Source organism: Ambystoma mexicanum, chromosome 8 (genome assembly GCF_040938575.1).
Source record: "Ambystoma mexicanum isolate Mex_15411 chromosome 8, UKY_AmexF1_1, whole genome shotgun sequence".
Classification (NCBI taxonomy): Eukaryota; Metazoa; Chordata; class Amphibia; order Caudata; family Ambystomatidae; genus Ambystoma; species Ambystoma mexicanum.
Window position 1 is genome coordinate 1107782383 of NC_090929.1, and position 22740 is coordinate 1107805122.

Genomic DNA, 22740 nt, shown 5'->3' on the forward strand with positions numbered 1-22740 from the left:
GCATGCTATGACCCCACCTGGCTCCCTCAAAAGTAGTGGAAAGAGTAACCCGGGGACAACAATGGACAGTAGCACTGGGTAACAATGAGACAGTGGGTCTCGCAGTGGGACTTGCACACCCTGTTCCTTAAGGCAATTCCCGATGTACAAGGGAAACCCCTCTAGTAATTGAACAGCTCCATCAACAGATTTTCTTCTGCAATTAGATTTTCAATAAGTAGATGATTGGATTAAGAACCTAAAAAGTGTCATGGTGGGCCTTCAGTCTTAGATTCCTGTATTTCTTCCACACCATCTGGCCCCTTAAACTAACTGGAGGTGCTTACTCTCTCCATGCGGTTATTTTGTATGCTTGACCTCTAAATGTTTGTAGGATATCTCTGTCTGGGATTGGGTGGGGGTACTCGGGGGCCCTGTGGTGAATTGACTGTGGAAGCAAAGAGTCCCCCCACTGTGTGGCTTGGAAGACTGTGTTGCATATGTATGTTTTTGCTGTTGCACAAGAGGGGCACATCTTGTGTCAAGCTTGTGTGTACCAGCCATTGAGCCCACACAAGCACCTGACCATTACCTTTAGGGGTGCCTGTATCATTACATATTGTATTGGTGAGTCCCGCATCCTTCTGTGGAAGGCCAGCCTGTCCTTGCCTGTGGGCTTTGTGTCTGTTACTTTGCTCGTTGCACTGACCAGCATTTTAGCTGCTGACATGCCTAATAAGCAGCAATGCCAAAATGGATGCCAAGCCGGAAATTGCTGAGCTGAGGACTTACAAGTCTGCTCAGCCTCCTCAGAGAGTACTCTATCCTGATGATCCCCTTCTTAGCCAGATATGCCCTCATAAGCTCTGCAGAGAGAAATTAGCTTTGATTTGCCCCTACACATAACTCCTCGTATGGTACACAAAATACACTGCAGAAAAGTATCCTGACCACTTCCTTGGGCTAGGTGTTTTTCTGGTGTATGTCTACCCCTGCTGAGGCAAATCTGTCTTATTTCCATTTCTGAAGAGAAATAGGGCGCCCCTGTTATGCTGCTCTTTGGTTCTATGTGAATTGACCTTTTCTAAAGGTCTCAAGAGAAAAAGACCGATTTTCTTTTTATCAGAAAAGCGTCGTTGTAAAGGTCTTTTTCTCCTGGGACTTTTTTAAAATGCGGTTTTCCCCATTTAAAAAAATAATCAGTGGGTTTCACCTAACCCCCATTTTCTCCCCCCCCTCTCCAATTCTCTACCCCCACCCTCGCCCCTGGGATTTCAGTCTCAGCTCCCCCACTCCTAAACCAAAACACACACACACCAGCACACACAAATCCCCATCTCTCAGCCCCAGCCCCCACCTCCTAACCCCCACGCCCCCAAATCAAACCCATACATACAACACACACACACACCAAGACACACGCACCCACACACTTACCTGTTCTCCTGGCCCTGCGCGTTCAGGTCTCGCAGAGCCTGTCAGCCCTTGCGCGCACTCGTTTGCGGCAGGGGTGTGACAGTTTGGTTTAGAAAGACTGCTCAGTGCGGTCACTGAGCGGTCTTTCTAAAGCGACCTTTCAGTGAAAAGATCATCAGAAAAAAATCTTTTCACTGGGATCGTGCTTTTTTGAGGTAAGCGTGCCCGACTGTTGGAGGATTTTCAAATTGTATAATTTGTTGGAGTCATTAGTAGCTGATAATCCAAGCATGTGATCTGTCCAGCACAGGAATTGCCTTTTAGTTCATGTTGTTATAGAATGTAAGTGCAGAGTCTATTCTTGTGGAATCGCTGACTCTTTGTAGTTTGCTGCATTGCATGCATCCTTTAATGGTTTTAAGGCACACTCCACAATGCTGGGTTCTTTGAAGCCTGCAGGGAGTGTTAGCTGGGACCCATTGCTCAGGTGTTTTGTACTACAAAGAGCACTTTTATCTTCATACAAGTGTGCAATTATTCGAGTATGAAAAGACATTTTCCTCGAAGTGTGTGAGGGCTCATTTTGGAACCCTAGAGTTTATGGTTATTGAACAACCGTTTGATCCTAAGGATGTGTGTCCTTAGCAGTGTTTGAGGCATGTTTTGATGCTTGCCTCTTTCAAGATGAATATGAAACTCTGTGGTGAATAGGGGAGGCACTTTCCAAATGTTTGAGTGGTGGAAAGTCTGACATTGGGATGATTGTGTTAGCTATGCATTACTAAGTCCTTCTATGATATCTGAGTTGAATTCTTGGCATCCCCATCTCAGGAACACTGGACGGAGGATGACTCAGGTGGTGCGCGACTTCCTCTACGCACAGCAGGTACAGGCCCCCGTGGAGCTCTACTCCGACTGGCTGATCGTAGGCCATGTGGATGAGTTCATGACCTTTGTCCCAGCGCAAAATCAAAAGGTATTGGAGCGTGATTGTTTGGAAAGAAAATTGCAATCTGTCAGAAATAGATTTGAAAAGGGGCTAAGGGGGAGCCATTCCTACGGGAACATCAGATTTAGTCTTCTGTGCATAACTCATTGTGGTTTATGTATTTGTCTTGTATTGAAAATTATATTTTTTCTAAAGCTCAATCAATGTTGGATTGAAATGTAATGTACATATTGCAATGCTTTTAGTACACTGCTTCCACCAATGCAGCTTCAAACAGGAACTGTAAGAACGCTATGCAACTTTTGATAGCCTGTACCAATTTAAGGTACTCTTGCTTTTCAAGGTAACCTGCAGAATCCCAACAGCCATCACGCGATGGACAGATCTCCAAAAGTTGCATGGGTGCCCATTCATCAGAGCCCTCGCATGAATGCTGCAGTTTCTCTCAGAGCTCCTGCCTGAAACTAGCCATGATGATGAGGCGTCCCTCAGGGCACCCCCACCTTACGTCGGTTCCCTCCTTCCTTTACTAGTGATCTTTTGCAACACATGAAAACATATTTCACCATATGCTGATCATTATCGCCCTGCATGGGTACACCATGCAATGTAAATTAGTTCTCGAGCAGTGCATGCATACAAAAAAAAGGGGGGTGTTGGTAGCTCCTCTACTGAGAACGTACACGGACAAATAACCTGTTTTCTTAGAAGGTGCCAACTCGGGAGGGTCTGTAACTGCGTTTTTAATCAATGTACCTTTCACAGAGGAGAAATATCTATTTGCATATCAGTCTGGTCCCACCCACTTGGGCAGTCCAGCACCGAAATGCCAGGCAAATCTCCTCTCAACAAGCGTACCAGCAGCAACCTCAGTCACGTGTTTCCGCCTAGTCGGGCCTCATCAGTCAATTTGAAGGTGAACTCCATGATTCAAAGAACAACTTACAATCAATCAATCAGACAAGTTTATTCGGAAATATAAAAAGTTCCATTAAACGACAAAAGTACAATTGTGCACATATCAAAATTACGATTATATAAAAGAAAAAAACAGAGTCAATGGATATTACAATAGGCAAGGTACAATAAAAAAATAGACTGTCACTTAGTTACATATTAGGTGGCCAGATTAAAATAGAGAAATAAAATCGGGCAGAAGACAGAACTCAACCAATTAACCCAATATACAGAGAGTTGTATGATTCATAGCACTAGCTTCCACCACCTTGCAGTTTTAGTAAGCTCTTTCTGAAATACATCGCTCTTTTTAAAAAGGTCAACAGAGCCCAGGATGTAAAGACGTCTCGGCACTCAAGAGAAACACAAGTGCAACCCTATGTGAGCGGATCGCTGTTTTTTTGAGGGCCGGGACCAAAGTCATTCTGCGTATACCAACATACCCTGTACAGAAAAACAACAAATGTGGAAGGTCCTCGCGCTGATAGCCGCAAACCGGGCCGCTCGCATGATTAGGAAAACCTTTCCAGTTATACGTGTTTCCTTGTAGCCGAAGAGAATCAAAACGTGCCCTCGTAATCAGCCATCTATCTTTTTTTATGAGGGCTCCATGTCAAATAAGGTTGAATTCCGGTGAGTCTGCTGATACTAGAGTGAAATGGGCCACGTTTCTGACCATACTCAAGGAGAATTCTTTTCCTTACAATGGTTTCTCCCAGTGTGGCTTTGTAAGCTACCCCCTCTTGCTTAGTTATTAGAGAAGCAGGCGGGAAGAGGGCACTTAGATTAACCTCCCCCAAATTTGCCGAAACATAAGCTAGCCAAGGGATTTTTTTCCAGCCAGGTCTGCCCAACACTGTACGAATGATAAAGTGGCAAAGAGTGGCGTATTCATTGGCCCACAGCCGAACCCAGAAAAAAAGAGGTGCCATCGCCCACTGGTCCTCCCAAAACTCTGCCCCCAGTTCTCTATGGATAGCTATTCCAGAAGCACTGGTCGGGAGCCCCAGCATATTTTTGAAGAATTTACTCTCTTTACCCTGTATTTCAGCCACATTTTGAAAACCTCAAATGGCTGCACCATACATGGTGATAGTCACAGTCTGTGCACCATAGATCTTCATGATCACATCAAGGGGCTGAGCCCTACATTTTGACATAAATCTAAATAAGCCACCTATCTGTTGACTCATCTTTATGGATTGCTTTGCCACATGGGCCCTGCCATTTAAGGCCTCGGAGAAACTGATTCCAAGATAGTCAAACACCTTGACTCTAGGGATTATTTCCCCAGCCCATAACATAGGTTTCATGGGCACTGGACGCTTTCTTCCTACACAGGCCATTACTGCTGACTTCTTAGTGTTAATTTTTAGGCCCAAATTGTTCATAAAAGTTGAGTAGGCGTTAATCAAGACTTGTGAGGCCCTAGGTGTTCTTGCTAATAGGACTGATCCTCCGCATAGGCCAATACTGGGAAGCCCCTTCCCCCCAATACCAAAAAGTCGGCCATTACATCAATAAGGTCCCGAGAGAGGCCATTGATATAGAGACAGAAACAAATGGGGGGCAACACACAACCCTGCCTTACACCACACCCCACCCTAAAGCATGCCGTGCAATGCCCACCTGGCCCACTACGTACACAAGCCTCGTTATCAACTTACAATCGAAGGCCATTCCAAAGAAAAAAGGAGATGTTGGCCTTTATGGCACGTGAAGATGAAGCATTTTTAATGCAAAAGTAAATTGAGTACAAGTGTTACTATATAGGACTGGGAAGAATCTTGAAAAGCACATGAATATATGGCTTGGGTTGCCACCTTTAGGCTTTTTGGAATGGAAATAGGCAGGAATATGCAGAAAGGTTTGTGAGTTAATGTAGATGAAAATTAGACCCTCCAGTTTATAGCGATTTTGCGATCCAGCAAACTGCAGCGAAAACGGATTTAAAAAAAAACAATTTAAAGGCACAAAAACAGCAATTTCTGCAAAAATGACAGTTTTGAACAAAAATGACACAAGGGCCTAGATTCTCAAAACCTTTTTTTGGCACAAATAAAGAAATGCGCTAGCACATCTCATCACTTGTGCCAAAAAAAAGAGCAGCCCCATCCACAAAGGACATCTGCATGGGCGCATCATATATGCGCCTACTCAGGTGGCCTTTTCACCTCTTTGCGCAAATAAGGGGGCATTTAAAAGTGCATCACGAATTAACAAACAGGATGCGCTTTTAAATGTGCAGAAAACAAAGGAGGCAACCACGTGTCTACTTTGAATAAGCCCAGGGGCATGGGGGTGTGCGCATTGCATGACAGGGTCTTTCCGGTTCCTGTCATGCAACTTTTATTTTTTAAGTGTGACAGCTGAGGTATGAACCACTGATGCCTCACTTGCATTTCTGTTAATCGAACAGGACAGAAATGATTACATTTAATTGCTTTTTACAGTGATGGGTCCCTCAAGGGTCCGTCATGGTGAGATGCGCTGGGACCCTCTAGAACAGTGTCGGGACAGCGCTTCCAATAGTAATATATTCAAGGCAGCTGGCCAGCGCATCAGCCCCATGGAAAGGTGCAGGTCACCTTTGAGAATAAGGTGATATGCCAATTTCCAAAAATTGGTAATATAAAAGCAGCATATCCTCTGATCTATTTTTAGATGTCCCATTTTTTGAGGATCTGGGCCAAAATCTAAATTTTTTACATTTTTTAAAATAGTCACAATATGTGGGGGAGAAGGACAAGTAGTGATGGGCCAGATGGGGAGTTATAGGCAAGAAAGCAGAGGGGGAAGTGGTGGGCCAGAAAGCAGAGAGAGAGCGGTTGGCCGGAAAGAGGCAGCGAGCTGCAGATTGGAAGAAAGAATGTAGGAAGTGCGCGATAGAATGGGAGAAGCAAGATGCAGAAGTAGCAAGAAAGATTGAAGTACTCTGGACTGCGGGAGGACTTGTGGAGTGTAAGTTGTGAGTTGGGAGTAGGATTTCGGGTGTGGCAGAGACTGGTGTAGAGCGGGTTGTGATTTGGCAATGTGCATGAGAATGTGAGTATGCACATGAGTGAGATTTGGGAGTGTAAGTTATGATGAGGAATTGGTGAGTGTCAGAGGTGTTGGAAGGAGACGTGTGTTGGTGTTTGGTGGTTTAGAGAACATAGAAGGGGAATGTTTTCACCATTACCACTGATCATTATCAATATTGTTAATAATATTAAATAGGCATGTGCATTAAACCAAAAATGTAGAGCAAAACAAATACTCTCCTGTCAAGCCAGGGACATCTACGACTCTTCCTATTAAATTCATCCAAAAGGTACAAATAATGACAACCAGGCTCTCTCGTAGCCTCACACTGCTTCTTTCCAGGAATGAGCCAATCTTACACCCTCAAGTCATGAAGAAATTGGCTGCAAAAATGACGCAATAAGTACAATTTTGTGCCGGAAAATTAGCTTGTTTGTGCCGCAAAATTTTCCATTTCATGCCACAATATCCTGGAGGGTCCATAAGTTGTAATGAAGAGATACATGTGTCTTCAGAAATTGGGGAATTGTAGCAAGAAACAAAGTACAATACTCGATTTCTTGTAGAAGCAGGCAACAGTTTATTTCTTTGCAGCAGCAGAGAAATTGACACAATTTCTCTGTACCAAAAAATGTCTTTACCGCATATCAATGCGTCAACCTTCTGTAGGATTTTAGGCAACATGAAAAACTCTTGATACAATTAGTTCTGAAAAACAATGCTGAGGTTGCATGGGCAGGCTCACCACATGTCAGACCCTCTCTTACGCTCTCCTTGGTTGCCAATCGCCAGTCCCTTTCTCTTCATTGTTGGGTAAGGAGCACTTGCTACAGCTCTGTCCACTAATGCACCTCTGCCTTGTTCCTGGGCCTGCGCTCGCTCAATGCTTGTTCTTGGCCTCCTTAGTCCGGACTTCTAGTGGTCACTTTGTGATGATTGCAATGCTCTTTCCCTTAGGGCCTTTGCAACATGACGATCGAGCTACAAGGAGCTCTTTCTGTGCCCCAGCGATTCCAAAACGTTTTCAAAGTTAAGACGCAGCGGGCTTCATTACGAGGTTGGTGGTAACCCGCCGGTGCCAGCAGCGAGTTGCCACCAACATTGTAACACCAAATCTGGTGTCTGACTTCCCAGTGCCACTAGGACATTACAAGTCCCAGTGGCGCGGGAATTCAGGTGCCGGACTTTGTAAGTCCCCATTCCCATGATAGACTCCATGGGAGTGGGGAGACGGAAGCACCGGCACCGTTGCAAACAGTGCCGGTGCTTCCGTGATAAATCTGCCTACCGGGGCCCCTTTTTTGAGGGCTCTCCTCAGGCTTTGCTGGCTGGGATGGAGACCAACCATATCGGCCAGTGGTGTAGGTGAGCCTAAAAATCCCTCCCAAATCCAGCACCGGAACCGTTCCAGGAAGGCAATGCTGAAGCCAGGTCAGTTTGAATGTTGTTTATCCTTTGTGAGACTCCTCCAGGCACTCACGTCCAGAGTTATGTCTCCTCCTATTGTGGGGTACCTCATACCATGCATGGAAATCCACTGCATGTCCGGGTCCCCAAGATGGAACACTGGCCATCCAGGGAGGACCTCTCCCTGTGCTGTCGAACCCTACAGCAGCCCTGGGGAGAGCACCAAGTCTCCTGAATTTGGGCACTGAGCTATTATCGACTGGGAACCCTCAGGAGACAGGAAGCTCTCAGCTCAAACACCTCTCAGCAGTCAGTGATGGAGGCTCGACCTTGTTTCATGTACCCGACAGGTTGTCCCAAGTGGCATTGGTCGACTGGTCCTCACCAGCTGTCCGTGGATGGAGTACTACCAAACGCTCTCAACATCTCTGTTGTATTGTTTCCAGAGCCAATCTGGACACAACGGATGGCATCCCTTCCTTGCAGGCCCATTTCCACTGCAAGGCAGTTCTCTTCTTTCTTAAAAAAATAAATCTCTTTTGTTGTGAAATTTATGCAAAACATGGCTACTCCTACCAAGAAGGCGTTCTTATGCCACATAGCAAAAACATGATCCTGCAGTCCCTTCTAGTCATGCCATTCCGACCTTCTTTGTTACCATCAACAGTAGGTGTAAGTGCTGCTGTCATGACCACAGGCTCCTCAGGCATTTACTCAGGCCTTATTGCTGAGTCCTCGGGCAGCTTCCCCTGGTACCACAAACCCTTATCTGGGGTCTTTACCCCACAAGCCATAGAAGATGAGTTTCAGCCAGAGTATGAAGAGGAGACGGGCAGGGTCAGGGATTGCCATGAGAGGGTCCTGATGATGATGGCATTTGAGCCCACTGGGACTAGCTTCAGCTCCTCTTGAGATGGGGTTTTTGGCTTCAGTGTGCCAGGGCAAACTTCTGAGGACAGGGTTGAACATAAGGTCCTCAATCAGTAACACATCATGCAAAGGATGGGATGCAGATTAACTCTTACACCAAATAATCTGACCGATTCAGGAATTTGGCAAAGTCCAATTTGACTGTTTTAATATCAGTTGTCTAAAACAGGGAGTTACAAATGACATCAACGGACGTTCTCTCGAGCTCTCAATACATTTTACATAAAAACACGTTTATATACAAAACATTCATCCTTAGTGACGTCATGCTGCATGGCAAATAAGAAAAACCTAAGGAGGATTGTGGTTGGTTCAAGGGGAACATCTAAGTATGCTTTCTATATGGGGGCGGGTTGTGATAGGACCTCTACTGTCAGGTGGACAACTCCTGTCTCTAGGCAAGTCATCCTCAACACTTATTAAGCACATGGTACACCATTGGCTCTCAAACTATAAGGCCCTTAGTTATAGGCCCGTCTACAATTGGTTGGCATGTTCGTGCCAATGATCATTCGGCTCCTTAGCAGCACGTAAGCTCATACCCAGGTGTCGGGAGTTGGGCATGACTTTGCTTTCCCACCCAATTAGCCCAACATCTCATCGTCTATGCCTTCTGCCATGAAGACTGCCTTTCAACTTGGCCGTGCAATGTATTCTCGTCTCTGGGAATATAAGGGAGTTCGGGCACACTCTTATCACAGTTCTGGTGTGCATGCCCTACTACTATTTTCATCCTTGTTCCACATGACAGGAGATCATACTTCAGCCTGATTTGCAGCATTTAATTGTCTTAAAAGAATAGAATTTGGCACTCATGGTGTTTTTTCTTTGCACCTTAACAAGGAGCGATTCAGCTTCTCACGTCTGCTGCTTTTGAGAATACATAGCTGGCCTTGGCTTGCTTCGACCTTGATATCAGGCCAAATAGCTTCACCCATCAAGTCTGTGATCTCCAGCTACTTCTTTGCTGCGACACACACAGCTCTCAATCCTTCTTTCTCCGTGAGTTTGAATGTACTAAAGTTTGTGGCACCGATGTACAGACACTATATAATGGCGGCTTTGCCTGCAGCCTATTCACTACGTATAGTAAGCTTCTATGATCACTTAGACTACTTGAGTTACTACATCTGTACAGTTGTTGAACGGCTTGCATTTTCTTCTCTCTCTCTCTCTCTCTCTTTCTCTCTCTCTCTCTCTCTCTCTCACACACACACTCTCTTCACCTAGCACATGAAAATTTGCTCGACTCCTTATCTCATCATCAGTTTCTATAGGGTCCATACATCTTCTTCTTCTTATCTTCCTAGTGTGTCACTCTTCTTGTGGCATCACCAGCTCCTCTTTCTCTCATTTTCATATGCTTTCATGGGCCTCTTCCAAGAGATTGTAATTTCTTTGAGCATGCATCTGGTACGGCTTTCTTAACGGACACCTTTTCTCAAACACTTGTTGCGGTATGGTCATAACTACTGGTGTCAAGCATGGTGCAGTTTTAGGCTTCCAACATACAGGCAGTAGGGGGGGGGCTGGACTTCCTGCAGAGGCCTTCAGTTGCTCCTCTTAAGGGTTACCTATGCAACATTTTGATTCAGGAGGCCTAGAGGTAACGGAGCAAGTCCCATGCTGTGCTGCCTATAGACAAGCGACTGATGGCCAAATATAGATTGCAGGAGGAGGAAAAGGTATGCCTAGCTTTGCACCCACCGGCCCAGTTTGCGATGGTGGTGCCAGCTCTGGCTCAACCTATCATCGGTTTTATTATTGGTCCCTCCAGTGAAGGATGAGAACATCATGCCAGTGCGACACTACATCTTTACCATATCAACACGGACATCATCCTTTCAACATATAAAACCAGGTTATGGTGCAATATAGCCAATATTTCACAATGGCTCCCAGAAGATAAGCAGGACCAGTTTGTAGCAGGTGCGGCTGAAGTTAAGGCCATGGCAAGTGACATTCTGGGGGCAGAAACATCGCACAGCCTCGAGGGGCATGTGCATTGCAGCTGATTTCAGGCATCATGCATGACTGGGGAGCACTCATCTTTTTCAAGATGCCCAAAATAAGGTACTGTGAGGGATAAGGAGTGTGAGATGGACACATAAGTAGAGTTTTCTCACAATTTTCCATTTTATTTAATGAAAAGGGCTGAGACAAATGCCCACCTTTCCCCAGCCTAATAAGGATTTCCTTACCTAACAAACTAAGGCTAAAGAAAATGGACTTAATGTCCAAAAGTATCTGTCCCTCACACTAATACATACAACAAAATCATACAGAAATTAGTTGGCAATTTACACTACATTCAACGCAAATGTTATACACAGGAATCCTTGTGAGCAGTGTTGGACCCCCTTCTACTGGATCAAGTCAGGATTTTTCAAACCAAACTTCAATGTCAGAAATGTTCTTTGTATTAGCCAAGTCCCACTCCAAGAAGAATTAAGTTATTTTCATTCAATATGTTCATACTTGGCAAAGTAAATATCTTGGTTTAAAAACGTTTTCCTCAATGGCAAAAAATAGTTTCCACAATCTTCTGCTTGATGAACCAAAAACTTTGTTTTCATGCAACAAGTCATAAATCAAAGTAAATGTTCTCTGTAGATCAATCAATTGTTACCACTTCATATTTCTTCTTCAGAAAAAATACCTTTGTCAGGGTAGTTATACAACAGTTTATCAAACACTATAATGGCTTTGCCACTTCCTTTCATCACAACCTTCTACCACATTTACAGTTCTTCAAATGATCTTATTTCTGGTCCACTCGCCTGCCAGGACTACCCACTAACTGTCCCATTCCTGGTTTACTCTCCTGCCAGAATAAAACTCCTACTACTAGAACTTGTAATTGGTGGTAAGGCCTGATAACACAATTGGCATACAGTTTCTTTCTCCAGCATAATACACAAAAGATTAATAGATTTCATATCGATCTGTTGACCATAGGCCATGCAGGTTACACTTCTCTCCACCTTGTTCCTTGCTTTAAGGAGGGTATCTCGCCTGCTGTATCTGAATTTCTTTTACACAACCTCTTGGCTGTGGGTAATGTGGGTTACAACTTCTTCCGTTGAGGTGTCTTCTTATGGGACTGTCATATTCAGATAGCCTTGGTTCACTTTCAGCTTTCATTGGCTTTGGCAGTGTAAGTTACAATGGGCCTCATTACACGGTAGGCGATAAGGGTTTACCGGTATTTTACCGGTAAATCCTTACCGCCTTACTACGAGGTCCCTTTGCGGGTTGGGGAAGTTAACGCCTGCTTTTTGCAGGCGTTAAAAACCAACCCGCAAAGGGACCAGGGAGCTAATTACGGTACCGCAATTTGCGGTACCGTAATTAGCGCCTTCCCCATTCCCATAGAGCCCTATTGGGCAAAAATGGGAATGGGGAAGGGCAATGGTGGAAGGGGGAATTACCGCCCAGCCAACCTTGAAATAGGGCGGTAATTCCCCTTTCCACCAAGGCGGTGCCGGTATTTTACCGGCATGAACCATGGCGCTAATGGCGCCATGGTTCACCGCCATCCGTGTAATGAGGCCCATTGTCCCCTTTTTAGATAACCTTCTTCAAGAAAGTTGTGTCTTCTTGGATTTAAGATTGCTCCTTTTTTGCTTGGGCAATGCAGGTTATAATTTTCCTTTATTGACTATTTCCCCTTTTGGCTCTGACAATGAAGGTTACAATGTTCTGCCATCCGACATCTCATAATAGGAGAGTTGCGCCAAGTCTGTTTAAATTCATTAGTTTGTTATTCAAAATCGAGCAGCAGTCTCCCTCGGAGCGCATAGGGTCACCTGCATCAGCCCAACTCCCAGGTCTATGCTGGTGTCTCCTTCTGACATGCTGCTTCCACTCCTGATTTGTTTGTCGGTTCTCCGGTAACATTTGACAGGTCTCGCCAGCATGTCTTCTCTCGTGCTGACTGTCAACAAAGCCTGCTGCGCACTTGCCGGTGAGAATCTTTTACCGGAGCATGCTGCAGAACACAGGAATCTGTCTCCTGTGGGGTCTCCAGCCTCTATACCATTTCCCGCTGCATGTCCTCTGTATTCACGAGGGATCATGACCTCCACCAGCCTCTCCGCATGGCGTAACACTGTCAGCACAGCAGAAACTTTATTCTCTGATTCTTCCTGCTGCTTTTGCTTGGCCGACACCTGAAGGGCCTTTAAATGTTTAAAGGTCCCGCCCAGGTGTGGGTCATTACAACAACTAGACCACACATTACTCTTTGGTAACCCTTCTCCCCATCTCAGTACTAGTGGTATTATGGAACTTGGAGACTTTAATGTTTCTAGTTTTAACATCATCATATCTATTCTGTTTATAATATGTACTTTTAAGGGAAGATGGTAAAGGAAGTAATGGTCTTCTCTTCGGTTTATAATCCAAACACATTGCAGAAATATAACCACTAAAAGAAGTTGTATTTGCTCCCTGTTCCTTATATACATAGTTTTCATGTTTATAAAAAAGGGTTCTTATGTTGGACACCGTGTTTAAGTCTGAGAGGGGAGGTCCTACTGTTACAACATGCCATTTGATATTCAGGCATTAGGGAAACCTCATCCTCAGAAGAGGATGAATACTGTTTCTCTTGACAGAATCACCACATTCCCTTGAGGGCCTTCTTCTCCCATGTGATCCTCCCTCATAACACCACCCCCAAGTTAGAATCAGGTAGCGACTGCCTTTGCCTGACCACATGGGAGGAGACTTTAGCCTGGGATTCTGTGATTACTCTATAGGTTCCATTACAGTACTCAAACTTACTTTGATGCCACCCAGTTTTTTCACAGCATGAACAATGAGATCCTTACTAAGGAAAAGGCTGACACACTAATGGCTAAATCCTTAACTACAATCTCAAGCTCATATCGAAGGCATCACCCTCCACTGCTCCCAAGCCTGACAGGAGCAGGTCTTTACCGGGATTTAGGTCTTTTCAGCAATGTTTCAAGGACAGGAGAGAGCAACAAGACCTTTCCTTTTCTGGAGGCCCAGCACAGGACAAAGGGATTCTTCCCCTCCAGGGAAAGCAATGAAGCTCAATTTCAGATTGAGCCACCTCACTTCTGTAGAAGGTTGGGTGACTGAAGGCCAGAATTAATGGAAGCGGTTCACCTGAGATCCATGTACCCTCCCACTGTTCGCTGGAGAGTGCAGAATCCCTCGCTAGATTTTTCGCTCCTCCCCCCATTCCTTCTCTCTACCTCCTAAAAGCAAAGATTGGCTGCTAGATTGGAGGGCAATGGGCAGGATCCCAAGGTCAGCGAAAGGCTTTGGGTTCTACTCGCAAGTCTGCGGGATCGAGAAGCACAAGGTCAGATGTAAGCTGATCCTGAACCTATCCCAGTTCTATCTCTGCCTTCCCACTTCCCACCATAGAAATTCAATGTTACTCCTGCCCAGATTCTGTCATTTGTGCAGAAGGGGACTGGATATGCGTGGTTGACTTGCAGTATGCCTACATGAATATCTCCATTTGGCCTTCACATTGCAAGTTCCTGAGTTTCTCCATGGGCTCTTTGCAGTGCCAGTGCATGGAACCTCTTTTTGGCCTCAGTACATGTTCCCAGGATTTCTCCAAGGAGGTGGATTCCACCATGGACACACTCCATAGGCAGGGCAATCACAATTACCTGTAACTAGATGACAGGTTGATGAGGGCCCACTGGGGAGGGAAGGTACTCAAACTAGTGTTTTCCCTGCGCTTGTCCATCTAATGGAAGAAGTTGAGCCTCTTACCATCCCAATGTCTGCCTTTCATTGGCTGAATGTTGGATACCCCCTTCGGAAGGCTTTCCCTCCAGAGGACAGAATGAATGAGATCACTCAGCTGTGCAAAAGCTTTAGCAATTCTGTGCACCTACGGGTGCTGATGTTCAAGAGGCTCCTGGGATTCATGTCCTTGTGCATCATGGTGGTCCCATTCCCCAAACACCACATGCCACAGACTACAATTGGTGCACCATTGGAAGTAGGACATTCCCCCCCAGTGGGCCTTGGTGCCCATCTCACTAGAGATGTTTGGGAACCTCAACAGTTGGTCACGGGAACCCAGCCTCTCAGAAGGTTTTCCCTTTCACAACCAAGCCTTTTTCGCTCAATGTTGACAGATGCATCCCTTTTGGGGTAGGGAAGAACTCTAGGTCATCTGCAAGTACACTATCTTTGGTCAACACGAAACAAGTTACTCCACATCAACATGCTCAAGTTGAAATTAAATTTGGATGGCTCTTCAAGCCTTTCTTCCTTCTCTTTAATGCCACCAGGTGCTGGTCCTCTCAGACAATATGATGACAGTATACAATGTGAACAAGCGTTGAGGGACCATATCTCCACCTTTGGGCAGACTAGCCTGACAGCTGTGGGACTAGGCTATTTAGAACTACATTTTTCTGCAGGCAAGCCACTTAGCGGGGACTTTCAACATTCTGGCAGATGCCCTGAGCAGCCTGAAGAACTCTTCTTATGAATGGAAGTTTAACAGGAACATTGTAGCGAAGATTATCCACATACATGGTCGACCCTTGATAGATTTATTTACCACGGAGCAAAATTCCCAATTTCCCACTATGCCTCTCGGGGGGTGGGGGCGGGGTGAAGCGACCGAGCTTGATTTCTTGTGGATGGCTTCCTGATATCCTGGGTGGTTCCGTTTTTGTATGCCTTAGCCCCATTAATCTGGTGAGCAAAGTCATTCACAAGTTCAGGAAGGTTGAGCACTGCAGGATGCTCCTGATAGCCCCATACTGGTCCAAAAGATCTTGTTTTCAGACCTTCTGGAGTTCACATTCGGTCATCCTCAGATTCATATGATTGCTCAGAATCTTCTTGTTGAGAGGGATTTTGAGAAACCGTCCCCTGGACATTTTCTGGGAGGCCATGCTGTTCTGGTGAACAGAGAAAGAAACTAAGCTCTAGCCAAACTCTATCTGGATAGTGTGACTGAGCAACAAGGTGCTTAGACTTGGGAAGTGTGAGGGTGGTGAAGGGTTCAGCTAATCGGACTGCTTGGAGGCCATACCAATGGCATTAGGCACTTTACAAATGCCATATAGCATAAAATAGCAATGTAACAAATTAGGCCAATCATCCTGCCTCTCCAGGGGGAAGGTACTCCCTTTGAGGCTCCGGAGGTGAGCCTGCTAAGCAAGACCCTCCCTAGGGGTCCGGGTAAGTAGGACATCACTGGGAGTGACTCCCTTCTTTAGGACAAGTACTCCCATTCCAATAAGGCACTCACAGTCCAAAACACACTTTCTGTTTATAAGGGTGTGAGAAAGACTTGGATACCCCCCGTTACAACTATAATGAACAAAGATCCGTCCTACACTCTATTGGCTTCAGGTAATGCTGAACATCATCTGAATGCCATGAGCAAAGAAGACGGACATAATTATTTTTTTGTTGGTGACGTGCATAAGAGCAGCAAGGAGAATCATCGATACACAGACGAGAGCCTCTAAAACGACGTCCTGGAAGGGAAGAGCTGTACCAAGCCGTGGAGCCAGTGGTGGCGTGGGAGAAGCAAGACCTGCTAAATGGAGGCAGGCTCTCTGACCGAGCAAGGAGAGATAGGGAGATGGAGAGAAAACCATCTTCCCTTAGTGGCGCAACCATTGGAGAAAAGTGGTGGGCCAGGCACCCAGCAGCCAACGCCGAGACCAGGGAACAGAAAGAAGCCCAGATCGCTGAGCTCCAGATGGCAAGTGTCTTTGCCGATACGAAGAGTACTGACTAGGAAGAAAATGCTTCCAAAGCCAGGACGCCTGTGAGGGCTATGTACTTCCGTGCCCACGAGTATTGAAACCGACAAAGATACAAGAGTTTAAGAAAACAGAATGGTCACAAGACTCAGTTAAAAGAGAGTGAAAGATATACGAACATTGTATATCAAGGCTGGGGAAGCCAACCAGAGAATGAGAGACTGAAAGAACTGAACAAGCACATGGCCTATGTTAAACAGAGTGATAAGGATAGGTGTGATTCATACCAAGGCTGGAAAATCCAAAAAAGGAACAAGAAACTGATAGGACAAATCTGCATCCTACATGTACCAATGATCCTGGAGGTATCTGAAACCTGTTGATAAAAACCAAGATGAGTCTGAAGTAGTCAGCAGGACACGTAAGTTACCTTTCAAAGTATCTTTATTAAGATAATTCAGGAATGATAACAGGCCCCACCAAAGGTGCTAACCACTCTCCTGCTATCCTTCAACTGTCTCTACCAGAACACTCGCCACGCATTCTTAGTACCGAACATTCTACCTTCTATCCTTAGCCACAGTAATATGAATACAAAGCTATAATAACAAATGGAATACCACACATCCCCCTTCCCTGAATTGCAGTAGAAAACATAAAAACAACAAAAAACAATAACGCCATATAGATGGCCCTACAGTGTATACTAAGGAAACAAATATGTCATAACAAAGCAGTATTTCACACACTAGTGGTTGATGATAACATTTCAGTCTTTGATCTACCTGGAAAAAAAAAAAAAACATATATACAAGATAAAATTAGTTGGCATAGTAATATCACAGGATATAATTCGCTGGGCTAACCACAGGAACCGTATAGAACTACATTTTGCAAAACATGTAGATATGATCGATACTTCAGGAACTCTCAACCTGCTTGGCAACCTAAATACTCTGGGACTTCTCTTAATTTCCATGCCCACCAACTCATTGTCCAACCTTACATTATCTCTTATGCCACTTGATACAGGCGCATATTCCCAATGATCCCATACCTCACCACCAAATCATTATTCTTTTTGCACTCTGTCACATAACAATTTAAACACCTGGTTGTGATTCCAAACTGCACCACCCTCTACTCTGGCAGCTTTTCCAAAACATTCAATTACTGTCATGGGATTAGAAAATTTAGAAACTCCTTTCCTACCCATTCTTCCTTTTCATACTGTAACCATATCACCAACCTGAAATTGTCCGCGTTTCCACACAATACTATACTTGTATTTCTTGTCATGATATTCCTTAAGCTTCCTCTGACTTTCCAACATCTTATCAGCCACAAAATTCTGATCCACCACTGGTACACCCATAATTCCATTTAACCAAACTGGATATAACTTACTATTAGGTTCATGACCTCATCAACCTAAATGGTGACACTCCTGTAGTACTGTGAGGCATCATTCTTAAACTCCATAACAAATCACAGAGATTATCCTTGCAATTCAGCCCATTAGCTAAAGGCAACTGCACACACTCCCCAATCACTCTATCCAGTCCCTCTACCATCCCATTCATTTCAGGGTGGTACATTGAAGAAAACATCCATTGAAAACCTCTTCATCACACATTCAGCCATCTCCCTGCTCCTAAATTGTGGACCATTGTAACTTAATATGACAATAGGAATACCTTCCTTCCTAAACTATTTCTCCAAGAAATCAATAACTTTCCCTGAAGTAACTCCATCTACAACAGCAATTTCTGGCCACTTGCTATACCTGTCAATCAGCACTAACAAAAATCTATTGCTTCTACCTAGACCTTCATACAGACCCAAAATATCAATAGCCAATTACATCCATGGCCCTTCAGGAACTGGTAGAGGTGTAAGTGGTGATATCTTAATCACCATGTTTTTGTCAGTATTAGATGCAGCACATGACCTCACGTCCCTTTCAACCTGTGTGTCCATGGCTGGCCACCAACATCTCTCCCTAACTTTCCTTTTCGTTATTGTCACCACCAGATGTCCTTCATGTGCTAACTTAATAATCTCCTGCCTCACTCCTCCTGGGGTATCTCCTTCATACTTCTCAAAATTGAGTCTCCCTCAATTGTCAACTCATCTTTAACCATGAAATATCTTTTAAACTTGTCTTCCACAGGTTCCTTTTCTGGCCACCCTTACGCTATCCATTTCCTAACTTGTATAAGAACTTCCTCTTCAGTGTTACTTTCACTCCATTTTGCTTGATTGAATGCATGTAGAACTCCACACACGTGCTCATGCTCCTCAGAGCTCTCAACCACACCTTCAACAACCTCACATGGCAAACAGAATGTCTGCCACACAATTCTTTTTCCCTGGAAAACTTTCTATATTGTAATTGTATCCTAATAGTTTGAGGCTCAACCTCGCAATCCTAGGTGTGGCTCTTGACATACCTTTCACAGTTAGTACTTCAACCAGCGGCTTATGATCAGTTTTAATGGTAAACGTTTCATCACATACATACTGTTTGAAGTGTTCCACCCCAACAGCATGCTAAAAGTTCTCTCTCTATCACTGAATAACGTGCCTCAGTCTCACTCACTGCTCTCGATGCAAACATAACAATTTTCTCCCTGTCTCCTTCCATTTGAGATAACACAGCACCTACGCCTTTCCCACTGGTGCCCACTGGTGCCTTTCCTCACAGGAACAAAACCTCAGAACAATGGTGCTTTTATAATACAATCTTTAATCTCATCTACAATTTTCTCAAGCTCCTCCGTCCAACTATATCTACCATCCTTTTTCATAAGTTCTCTCAAAGGTTGAGTGATTTCAGCAAAATGCTCTACAAACTTGTTATAATACTCTGCTAATCCCAAAAAGGAGCGCAATTCATCCTTATTTTGTGGATAAGGTGCCTTTTCAATAGCCTCCATCGCTTTAAATGTAGGTTTGTAACTCTCTCTTGATAACGTGTATCCCAGATGATCTACTTCATGGCTACCAAACTTACATTTACTATGTTCTACAGTTAAACCTTTCTCATCCAACTTTTCAAAGACTGTCACTAATCTCTCATCATGTTCACTTGTTCCATGTCCACGCACTAATATGTCGTCTTGAAAAACATGTATTCCCGGGATACCCTCCAAAAAATGTGTCATGATCCTCTGAAATACTGTGGCAGCTGAGTCTAATCCAAACGGCATCCTAATATACCTATACAAACCAAATGGAGTGATAAAAGTGGTGTATTTCTGGGGATCTTGGTGCAATTGTATTTGATGATAAGCAGCTGACAAATCAATAGTAAAAGAAGTGTCTGCACCTGCAATCAAGTTCAACATTTCTAAAATCACGGGCAGAGAGTATTTCTCAATAATTATGGCTTTGTTTAACTCTCTCAAATCTATGCATATATTTACTTTCGCATAGGGTTTCTTCACTACCACAATGGGAAAAACCCATTGAGACGCATCCATTTTCTCGATCACCCCTTCACTTTCCAACCTGTATAATTCTGTTTTAACATCCTCTCTCAATGCTATGTGTATAGGTCTTAGATTATGTGACATATGATTGACTCTTTCTTTCAATTGTATTTTGTGTTTGTATCCTTTCACTTTTCCAATGCTTTAATTAAATACCTTGGGAAATAACTTTTCTTCTTTCCTCTTACATATTTAGTTGTACTCTTTTTACTGTTCTCTACAACAATAGAGATAGGTTCCCTAGCACCCAGATTGAGCTTAATCTGGAGGATCGCCTGGTCCTCCCAACCTAGAACATTTACTCCCTTGGACACTACATAAACTTTGACTTCTGCTAACCTGCCTTTGAATTCAATAAGGGCCAATTTATAACCCAATATCTTTATTACCAAACCTTCAAAGGCACCCGGATTTCTTATATCAGGTTTCTTTAACACAGGACCCAAATCCCTTCCTACACAGTTTTTACCATTTTTCCTTAGTAATTATGGTATATGGTGAACCTGAATCTACAGTTAGTTCAGAAACAATGCCATTAATTGAGAATATACTCCTGGGGGCTTTCCTCTTATTACCATTTCTCACCATAGAAACTACTTCCACTTCTTGACCCTCCCCCTCACAATCATCCTCCTCTTGTACACCCCTAATCATTTGATACATTTTCTTATTTCTGCATACAATACTGAAATGCCACAATTTGAACATTTCTTGTTCAATGCAGGACAAAATTGGGAATTGGAATAGTGTCCCCTTTTCCCATATCAGAAACACTTCCCCAGACAATTCTTCTTCCCACTTCCTTCTCCCCTGTTGTCCACTCTTTGTATGGCTTCCTTGCTCTTATAGTATTTACCTCATATCATCGTTGTCTCTTAAAATTCTTTGGTTTCACAGCATTCACTTTAGTTACTTTAGCCAACAAGTCCTTTTCTCGCTCCTTAATGGCTTTACTGCACATCAATGTGTGTTCAACTTTCTTGGCGATAGCTATAGCTTCATCCAGAGAAGGATCTCCACACATCCATAGTCGCTCTTGAACAATGTTGCTCTTTGTGTGGATGATTATCTAGTCTTGTATTAATTCTTCTTGCGTCACACTGCTACCAAAATTACACAATACCGCTAGCTTCTTAAGAGAATTTACATACTCATCCACAGTTTTGTTGCTGTCTTGCTTCCTCGTGTAGACATAATACCTATTGACAGCCACATTGGTCTTTGGCTGGTAGTATTCATTAAGGGCTCTCAACACTTGTTAATATTCATCCACACCTTCTCCTCCTTCACCCACCCTTCGGGGCAGTAATTCTCTATAGATCCTGTGCCCGTCTGGACTCAGGGAGTGTAACAGTCATTGTTTCTTCTTAATTGCTGCGAAATTTTCATTGTCAATAGCATCCATGTAATTCCCCCAATACTCTTTCCACTCCCACCATGGAATGGGGGGGGGGATCTCCAGTCATCGCCAGATATGGTTGTGGTGGATGAATGGTTACTCCCTGCATTGTTGCACAATTTCCGCTTGCCAGACTAGTAGATCTAACAGTAAAGTAAATGTGGCCCAAAAATTGCAAAATAAAATTATGCAAGGAACATGATGCCACACAAAATGAAACCTAATGCAACAGAAACAAAGTGAATCCAATTAGGCCCTAAATTGTACAATCTCCATTTGCGATTAAAGTACTTTTAAATATCGTCAGGGGCACTTTTTATTGTGCCAGCAGATGCTTATCCTTAGCCTGCATTTAATAGTACAAACAAGTGCTATTCCTCAGTCTGGTGCTTATCAACACATAACTCTATCTTCTTGTTTCTTGCTGACAGTGCGCAGGTTAATTGCTTTATTTAATTCTCTACAATTATTTCCAGCTGTATGTCCCTGTATAAATTTCTCGATCCGGAGCCTTTGAGTATGCCTGGACTTAAGATGGCTGCATGTATTCTCATGTTCGAGCGTCCTTTCCTCGAACCTGCTTTGGATTGATATGGGAAGACAGAGATTATTCCTCAGCATGCGCGCATATCATTTGCATAATGCCAGCAAGCCAAAAGTGCTGAGTCACTTACCCAAACTTCTCCCGAAGCAAAACTGTTGACGGAAAACCTGCGCTCGCCCAACACTATCAGCTGGAACTTGATAAGCGTACCGATGGCAGCACAGCGGGGCCTGACAACTTCACTGACACTGGAACTTAATCGGACTCAACGTAGCTCACATCCCATCCTCGTCACCATCTGAAGTAGTCGACAGGACACGTAAGTTAGCTTTCAAAGTATCTTTATTAAGATAACTCAAAATTAATAACAGGCCCCACCATACCTGCTAACCGCTCTCCCAGCTATCTTTCAACTGTCTCCACCAGAAAACTCACCAGGCATTTTTAGCACCGAACATTCTACCTTATATCCATAGCCACAGTGATATGGATACAAAGCTATAAAAACAAATGGACTACAACAGAGTTGTCTAAGGAGAACCTTATTTTCCAAAGGAGAAGACAAAACTGTAAAGAGAACATTTGTGGTTGTTACTGAATATAATCTTCGAAAGACTGTGAACTACAGTATTGTCATCTAAGTGTTGGGCCAGGCAGAAGTCAGCAACAGAGGCCATTGCTACAGCCTCCTTCTTTGTGTTAAGTTTTCTTCATTCGTAGGGCCAGTTAGTTATTTTCTTTTGGGACTTGACGAGCACTATTAGTTTTAGTTTATTAGGTAGGGAACTTCCCTAATAGCGGTAAAGCATTTTTCTTTTATTTAAATAAACACCCTTGAATCATGACCTGCTGTAGTCGTGAGTCCTTCTTCTTGTTCACCACAACACACAGAGCACTATTAATAATACAAGTTA

At 44.0% G+C, this 22740-nt stretch overlaps 1 protein-coding gene across 2 annotated transcripts in view; it reads left to right on the forward strand.

Annotated features, from left to right (window-relative positions):
- Positions 1-22740, forward strand: part of LOC138472788 (protein-arginine deiminase type-1-like) — a 432575-nt gene that overhangs the window by 287700 nt on the left and 122135 nt on the right. For both annotated transcript variants that reach the window (XM_069611134.1, XM_069611135.1), the window contains exon 12: positions 2227-2371. In XM_069611134.1, coding sequence (XP_069467235.1) covers positions 2227-2371 — 145 coding nt within the window. The remainder of the gene's footprint in view (positions 1-2226; positions 2372-22740) is intronic.